This window comes from Aedes albopictus, chromosome 2 (assembly GCF_035046485.1).
Source record: "Aedes albopictus strain Foshan chromosome 2, AalbF5, whole genome shotgun sequence".
NCBI classification, from domain to species: domain Eukaryota; kingdom Metazoa; phylum Arthropoda; class Insecta; order Diptera; family Culicidae; genus Aedes; species Aedes albopictus.
Genome location: NC_085137.1, coordinates 397,116,543 through 397,125,344, shown reverse-complemented (window position 1 = coordinate 397,125,344; position 8,802 = coordinate 397,116,543). Strand labels below are relative to the sequence as shown.

Here is an 8,802-nt window from a genome sequence, read left to right as displayed (position 1 = left end):
AAAAAGTGCAATAAGAAAGAGGGTGATAATGATTGGGTCTGTTGCGATGTCTGTGAATCGTGGGAGCATTTTCGGTGCGCGGGTGTCAGTGAATCGATTGCGGATAAAAGTTGGAAGTGTAGTGATTGTCTTGCTGACTGGGACGGTACCGATATTGTTTCGAAATCGGGAGTGTCGTTCAACGAGTCATCGGTCAGTAAGAGCAGTAGCCGAGCATCCCAAAGATTACAGCTCAGTCTGCAGCATCTGGAGGAACAACGGAGGCTGAGCAAACTGCGAGCGACTGAAGAGCTGAAGATGAAGGAAGAAGAAGCAAGGCTGAAGAAGCTGCAAGCGGAAGAAGAACTGAAGCTGAAACAGGTGGAAGAAGCAGCCAAGCTGAAGCAGCTGGACGAAGAAGAAGAGTACCTGAAGCAAAGGTATAATTTGCTGATGCAGATAGAGGACGAAAAGGATCCCTCGAGTCGACGAAGCGGAGTAAGCTTGAAAAGCAAACGGAGCGCAGCGAGGAGTGGTGTGAGCGTGAAGAGCAAGCGTGACCAATTGGAGAAATGGTTGAAGGGAGCTACAGTAGACGAAGCTGGACAGTCGAAGCCATCATCGTCGGGACATCGAGCTGCCCTGCCGGTTCACACAGTCAGTGAATCGAACCAACCGTCCGTAGTGATCACTGAGTTGCCAGCGCCTGCTGCAGCGTTGCAGATGCCGGAGCCGTCGAACGAGAATCAGTTAAATCAACCTGCATCAGCAACAATGGGACATGTTACAGCATTGGCAAAATCCTACGAGCAGTTACTTTCTGGCCAAGAAGAAAGTGTAATGAGGAGTCTGCCGATAATTCCATCGGTTTCTGCATCAATTCCTGCTGGGACAACTGTATCTACGGTTCCACAAGTACTTCTTTCCGGTATGCAAAACATCCGAGTAGGGAATCCTGATCCAGTTGCGGTGTGTTTATCCAGTAACACTTTGCCAGCACAGAATACGTTGGTTTCTGCTGCTCCAGGAATTGCATCGCAAGTATCTATCGGTCCGAGTGGTCTATTGTCATCAGTATACGGAAGCCATCCGTACTACACGGCCCCTCAGACGATACATCTAGCACCAACAAATACGACAGGTCAAGGATTACCAAGCAGTTCAGCAGTTTTCCACGGAAATGGACCGTTTGTGAACCCATCGATATCCGTGGGAGGAAATACGCTTGGACCATCTGTTCCTGTAACCGGATCTTTCGGAGCCGGGTCATCTGGCGTCCGAATGGGCTCTATTATGGGGCCAACAAGTGCCCAATTGGCAGCACGACAAGTGATGCCTCGGGAACTGCCAAAGTTCAACGGAGATCCTCAGGAGTGGCCCATCTTCTACAGTTCCTTCAAGAATACGACGGAAGTTTGCGGTTACACTGATGCGGAGAATTTGGCCCGATTACAGCGATGCTTGGGAGGCTCCGCATTGGAGGCGGTCCGCAGTCGCCTACTACTACCGGCGTCAGTTCCATACGTGATGGATACACTGCATAAGCTGTACGGACGGCCAGAAATATTAATCAGTTCGCTCCTGAAGAAGGTGCGAAATGTGCCTCCACCCAAGTCGGAGAACTTGAGCACGATTGTCGCATACGGATTGGCGATTCAGAACTTGGTCGACCATATCGTCTTGGCTGATCAACAAGCTCACTTATCGAATCCAATGTTGCTCCAAGAGTTGGTCGATAAACTGCCCACCTCACTAAAGATGCAGTGGGGAACCTACAAGCAGGCCTTCGGAAACGTCAACTTGGCGACGTTCAATGGTTTCATGGCCGGCCTTGTCAATCTGGCATCTGAGCTGACCATCGATGTAGATTCCGCTCAAAATCATCACAAACAAGTGAGAGCGGAAAAGCCCAAGCAGAGAGAAAAGCTGTTTACACATGCCAACGAGTCACCTGATGCAACGAAGAGAGGGAAAGATACTTCAGTCGAAGAGTCCACGTCGAAAGCCTGCTCATACTGCGGAAACGAAGGGCATCAAATCCTCAGCTGTTCCAGATTCAAATCGTTGGACATCGGAGCAAGATGGAAGGCAATGCGCCAGAAGAATTTGGTCGCTTGTGTCTCGTTCCGCATCGAAAGTGGCCTTGCCGATCCAAGAAAGAATGCGGCGTGGATGGCTGTCGGATCCGGCATCACATGTTGCTACACAGTAATCAGTCTCATCGCAGCGAACCAGTACCACTAACGAAGCCATCTGAAACGGTACATCACAACTACCATCACACGAAGTCCTATTCCCTATTCCGTTATCTGCCAGTTACACTCTACGGAAACGGGAAGGAAGTAGACACCTACGTATTCCTAGATGATGGATCGTCGTCGACATTGTTGGAAGAGGCGATTGCAGTTCAGTTGGGGATCGATGGGGTGCCAGATAACCTCTGGTTAGGATGGACCGGAAAGATCGGCAGGCATGAGAAGAGTTCCAAAAGAGTCAGCGTAAAGATTTCCGGCAGTGGCAAGAAGGAAACGTTCCACTTGAACAACGTACGGACCGTGCGTGAGTTAGGACTACCCAGTCAAACACTGAACTACCCTGAGTTGTCCACAGCCTACGCACATCTACAAGGCCTTCCTGTCAACAGTTACAAGGATGCGAAACCAGGAATGATCATTGGCATCGAGCACGTACACCTTCTTACCAGTCTCAAGATCCGTGAAGGTTGTAAGAGTGATCCGGTCGCAACGAAAACTCGGCTCGGCTGGTGCATCTTCGGAAGGAATTCTGGCAGCGTAGGGTCAGTAGAGCAACTGAACCTACATGTCTGTAAGGAAATGAGTAACAGTGATCTGTACGACTCGATGAAACAGTTTTTCGCCGTCGAAGAAGCCGTGGTGACCAAGCCACTTGAGTCCGAAGAAGATCAGCGAGCTAACAGCATCTTGGCAGCGACAACCGTACGACGAGGGTGCCGAATCGAGTCTGGATTGCTTTGGCGCAAAGACGACATCTACTTTCCTGAAAGCTACAAGATGGCGATGAGTCGGCTCCGAGGGTTAGAGAAGCGCCTGTCCAGGGATGCAGAGCTGCGCAGAAGAGTGAATGAGCAGATTGCGAGTTATGAGGAAAAGCAGTACATCAGTAAAGGGTCACTAGAAGAGGTTGCCAGTCTGAATCCACACCGTGTCTGGTACTTACCTCTAGGTGTAGTGATCAACCCCAAGAAACCAAATAAAATTCGTATGGTTTGGGACGCGGCTGCAAAGGTTGGTGGAGTTTGCTTCAACGACATGCTCATTAAAGGCCCGGATCTTCTCGTATCGCTCATGGAAGTTCTGTTGCGGTTCAGGCAAGGAAAAGTTGCAGTGTGCTCCGATATCCGGGAAATGTTTCTGCGCATCCTCATTCGCGAAGAAGACAAGTGGTCACAGTGCTTTCTCTGGAGGAGTAGGCCGGAAGAGGACGTGCAAGTGTATGTGATCAACGTGGCAATGTTCGGTGCAACGAGCTCTCCGTGTACAGCACAGTATGTGAAGAACTGGAACGCATCAGAATACAGTGACCAGTATCCCAGAGCAGTAGAAGCGGTAATCAAAAACCACTACGTCGACGACTTCCTCGACAGTGTCGACTCGGTGGAAGAAGCGGTAGAGCTTGTACAGCAAGTGAAAGACATACATGCAGCGGCAGGTTTCCAGTTCGGCAAAATACTGTCCAACGAGCAGGAAGTACTAGACCGATTAGGAGAAACAAGTTCAGCTATCAGTAAACCACTGCCCGTAGCCAAAGATCGAGCATACGAACGCGTTTTGGGCATTACGTGGATTCCTTCAGAGGACATCTTCACTTTCAGCTACGAGGGATTGGAGGAAGTTCTTGGTACCGACTGGACGGTGCCGACGAAGCGTCAGGTTCTGCGTATCGTCATGAAGCTGTACGACCCCCTTGGATTCGTCGCACACTTCGTCGTGCAGGGCAAAATATTAATGCAGGAAGTTTGGCGAACGGGCACGAATTGGGACGAGCCGATAGCAGAACAGCTACACGATCTATGGAGTAGGTGGATCGAACTGTACCGGAAGATCAACGATGTGAGCGTTCCTCGCTGCTTCTTCAAGGAATTATGCCCAAAGCAGGTCAGAGATATCCAAATCCACGTCTTTACGGACGCAAGTGTGTCAGCCTGTGCTTGCGTGGCGTACCTAAGAATGACAGTAGAAGGAGAGAGCCAGTGTTCGCTGATCGCCGCAAAAACCAAAGTGGCACCACTTCGTTCACTCTCAATTCCACGTTTGGAGCTGCAGGCGGCCATGATGGGATCTCGCTTGCTACAGAATATCTGCTCAGCGCTCACAATCAGTATTCAAAGCCGTTTCCTGTGGACAGATTCAGCAACAGTTCTGGCGTGGCTTCGTTCGGACAGTCGTCGCTATCATCAGTTCGCGTCCTTCCGCGTTGGAGAAATTCTTTCGCTGACCAGTGTGAACGAATGGCGTTATGTACCCTCACGAGAAAATGTGGCAGACGATGCCACGAAATGGAATGCCGGACCATCATTCGATCCAGAATGCCGTTGGTATCAAGGGCCAGCTTTCCTGCAAGATCCGGAGAGTCAATGGCCTACGGAGCGTTCCGACGGTACAGTGGAAGCAGAAGCAGCTTGCGAAGAAATCCGCGTCGTTGCTCTTCATCGAACAGTGGAGGAAGTGGTAGATGTGCAGCGCTTTTCCAACTGGAACAGGCTATTACGTGCGATGGCATATGTTCACCGATCTGTTGCAGTATGGAAACACGAAGCAAGTGAGGAGCGGCCGCTCAGAGTACCAAGTCAGACGGAATTCAAGAAAGCAGAAGAAACACTATGGTGGCAGGCTCAATCCCAGGCGTATGCGGAGGAAGTCTGTCTGCTGAACGGAGGACATAGTGTTGCGAAAGGGAGTTCGATTCGTGCACTGTGTCCATTCATGGACGAAAGAGGAGTTCTACGAGTTGGGGGCAGAATCGAACATGCTCCGACTCTTTCCTACGAGGCGAAGCATCCGGTCGTGTTGCCAAGGAACCATAGAATCACGTATCTCCTGATGCTTGGCTATCATCAGCGGTTCCTTCACGCGAACAGTGAGACAGTTTGCAACGAGTTGCGTCAGCAATTTTACATTCCGAGAATGCGCAGTGCAGTTAGGAGCGTCTGTCGCAGCTGTCAGTACTGCAAGATCAAAAAGACCACTCCAGCTCCACCGATGATGGGACCACTCCCAAAGGTCCGATTAACTCCCTTCGTTCGTCCGTTCACATACACGGGAGTAGATTACATGGGACCCTTCGAAGTGAAAGTCGGCCGCAGTCTCGTGAAACGATGGATCTGTCTATTCACCTGCCTTACAGTACGCGCAGTTCACTTGGAGTTGGCACACAGTCTGTCAACAAAGTCATGCGTGATGGCATTCCGACGATTCGTCAACCGTCGAGGCGCTCCACTCGAGGTCTTCTCAGACAACGGCACCAACTTTGTAGGAGCCAGTCGTCAGCTGTCGGAGGAGATTCAGAAGATCAACGAAATCAACGAGGACTGTGCTTCAACATTTACCAACGCCCGGACACAGTGGCACTTCAATGTTCCTGCAGCTCCACACATGGGAGGCCCATGGGAGCGAATGGTGAGATCAGTAAAAGTGGCGATGACAGCAATATCGAGCAGTCCTCATCATCCTAACGACGAAGTATTGGAAACGGTAATGCTGGAGGCGGAGGGGATTGTTAACAGCCGTCCACTCACCTACGTACCGTTGGAAGCCACTGACAGAGAAGCACTAACTCCAAACCACTTCTTGCTGTACAGTTCAAGCGGAAACAAACAGTCAGTAGTCACAGCCGACCAATCAGTTACTCTCCGAGACAGTTGGACCATTGCAAGAAATATCATGGACGAGTTTTGGCGCAGATGGGTGCGGGAGTATTTACCGATGTTAACCAGGAGGACAAAGTGGTTTGACAATGTGAAGCCGTTGGAGCCCGGTGATCTAGTTGTGATTATCGACGAGAACGCTCGGAACTGTTGGGAGCGAGGACGGATTCTGGAAGTCTTTCCGGACAAATCAGGACAAGTGCGACGCGCGACAGTGCAGACGGCTCGAGGAGTGTTTGGTAGACCCGCAGTAAAACTGGCAGTTCTTGATGTTGCTGAAAACCGAAAGGAGCCCGGAGAAGCCGCTCAGGAAACGGAAGTGGTTCACGGGGCGGGGGATGTAACCGGCAACACTGTTGACCGCGAAACGGAGGTGAAACCACTGTCATTTCCCTCGCGATTGAGCGGATCCGCCGAGTGGGATGACAGATGGGCGTCTACGACAGACCGATCGGAATGACACAGACAGAACGGGGAAGACAGATTCATTCATAGCATACAAGTGTACACTCTAGTTAGTCAGCAGTTTTGATCCGCAGCAGCAGAAATAATAGTGGAAGATTTCGTTTGTATAAAGTAAGGATTATTAACCAGTTTAAACAGTTTACTGAATTTATTCCGTTTTATTTAGTGCTATATTGAGTTCTGTCGTTGGCTATATCGAGCGGTTCTGTCTGAGAAACGTTTAGTCAGTCGAGGTACGTTCAATCTGTAAACTGAAAATCTGTTCTTACCTTTCTGTTGAATCACTGCGCATCGGATAGTTTGTGTATAACCTGAAATTTGAATTACTTACCTGTAGACCATTCCACGTTTTCACCGGTTGCTGTAATACCTAGATAGGGAACAGAAAAACACTGAAAATGTAAGGAAAATGTATACTTACCTGATATTTATATTCTAACATGAAATTTAATAAATTGCAGCTTGAAGTTGCTAAGTTGGCTACTATAAGACGGTGTTTTGTTCCGACGATCGGGAACACCAAAAATGACGACCCCAAATATCCAAGGTACCGGCATAAAATCGAAGATGACAGCTCCAAATTCAAGATGGCGGCTATTTGATGGAGTTTTCCTAAGCAACAAACATGGTTACAAAACAGTGACGGCAGCGTGTGTAAGGGTTGCGCAGTAAGTCACAGTGACTTCTGTGCAACCCTTACATACGCTGCCGTAACTGTTTTGTAACCATGTGTGTTGCTTGGGTTAGGCTCTAAAACCATGCAATATGAGTATATTTTGTATTTGGAAGAGGTCTGGAGTCCAAAAATGGCGTCCAGATTATCCAAGATGGCGGTCTAAAATCCAAGATGACTGCGGTTTAGTGAAATTTTAGATTCGAAAACCATGCAAAATGGGTTTATCTTTTGTGGGGAAGAAATATGTAGTCCAAAAATGGCGACCAGAATAATCAAGATTGCGGAATTAAATCCAAAGTGACGGCTCAAATTTCAATATAGCGCCAGATAAACGATAAATTGTAGAATTAGAAATAAAAACTAAAAAAAATATAAACGATACGATTTCTGGTGCCATGAAATGGATTTTTATTAAACGTATGAAAGTGCGATATTCATCAACATGTGACTTATTTTTTGTTGAAATGGGTTTTCGAAGGCACAAGAAAGGCGCCATCACCGCTACGTGGATTAATTAGGGGTTTTTTTCCAGGAATTAAGGGGGCATCATAAGCAAATCACTAGTCTTTCGGGCATTCATCCAGGAGTTTCTGCAAGGATAACTTCAGAAATTGCTCCAGGACTTTTTGTTCAGCAATCTATCGTGTATTCCAGGAGTTTTTTCAGCGACACCTTTAGACAATGCTCCAGGGAATTCATAAAGATTTCTTTCACGGATGCTTTCAATAACTCAACCAATATGTTGTTGTACTTGTACAATTTCGGGAAGAACTTCTAAAAAATATCAATAGGAATATCTGAAGCTCTGCAACTCTGGAGTTGTTGACAAGCACACATGCTCGAGGCATGACACGACAGTTTGCCATTTCATTTTTACTGAAAGTAGCAAACACCGGATTCACAAGGTTTCTTAGATAGAAATTCCCCTTACGAAAGTAAGGTTCTTTTACTATTGAAACTTGGGCTGTACTATTTAGCATAAGTCTACAAAGATTGATCGTTGCTGTTTTTTTGTGCTGAAGATTGATCTGAGCTATCCTAACCGTAGCCACTACCCAAACTAGGCAAGATTAAACTCTTAACAATCACAGTACAAAAAAGAAAAGCAACAATACAGCCAGATCAGTATTGATTTGAATGCGCCAAAGGCGAGGGTGCCCAGAATACACTGTGTAAAATACATAATGCGAAACCATATAGGTGAACATTTAAACTTATTAATCACATCTTCATGTCCCACCCTTATTCAGCCTCAAGTATGAAATTGAAGGAGGGCAGCTGATTGTCTCGGAGAAACACAATGTTCACCGCGTTATTGCTCCGGTTAGCGTAGTAAGGGCAAATACTGTGGAGGGTGCCCTGGTACTCCACAGGCTCCGTTTGCGATTATGTTTTTATAAGACCCCCCTAAGACACTACCCAAGTAACCACGAAGCCGTATACAAGTGCATCAATTTTGCCATATATTTATATTTAGAATTGTGTGTATAATGCTGCATTACTTTAAACACCTCATTGAAGCAATATTAAAGTCGAAAAGGGCCCCACTAAAAACAAATTAGTGCCACATATTGCAGCACGTTGACAGCCATTGCTAAAGTGACATAAATGCATGTGCTGTACATTTGCATTTGCACATGCTTAATACGTGCAACACGAAAAACCAAAACAAAAATCTATTTTTAGCACCGTTCCGTTATCGACGGCACTGATGCCCCCACACATGAATATTTTAACCATCATTTTTTTGTTGCCGGGTCGGGAGTCGAACCAGAAG

General features: G+C 47.5%; 1 protein-coding gene across 1 annotated transcript; it reads left to right on the top strand.

Annotated features, from left to right (window-relative positions):
• Positions 1 to 1,928: 1,928 nt before the first annotated feature.
• LOC134288421 (uncharacterized) lies at positions 1,929 to 6,863 on the top strand. Its single transcript, XM_062853258.1, has 2 exons — positions 1,929 to 6,460; positions 6,516 to 6,863. Exon 1 carries the CDS (start codon positions 2,061 to 2,063, stop codon positions 6,342 to 6,344), a length of 4,284 nt encoding a protein of 1,427 aa, XP_062709242.1. The 5' UTR covers positions 1,929 to 2,060; the 3' UTR covers positions 6,345 to 6,460; positions 6,516 to 6,863.
• The last annotated feature ends 1,939 nt before the right edge of the window (positions 6,864 to 8,802 follow it).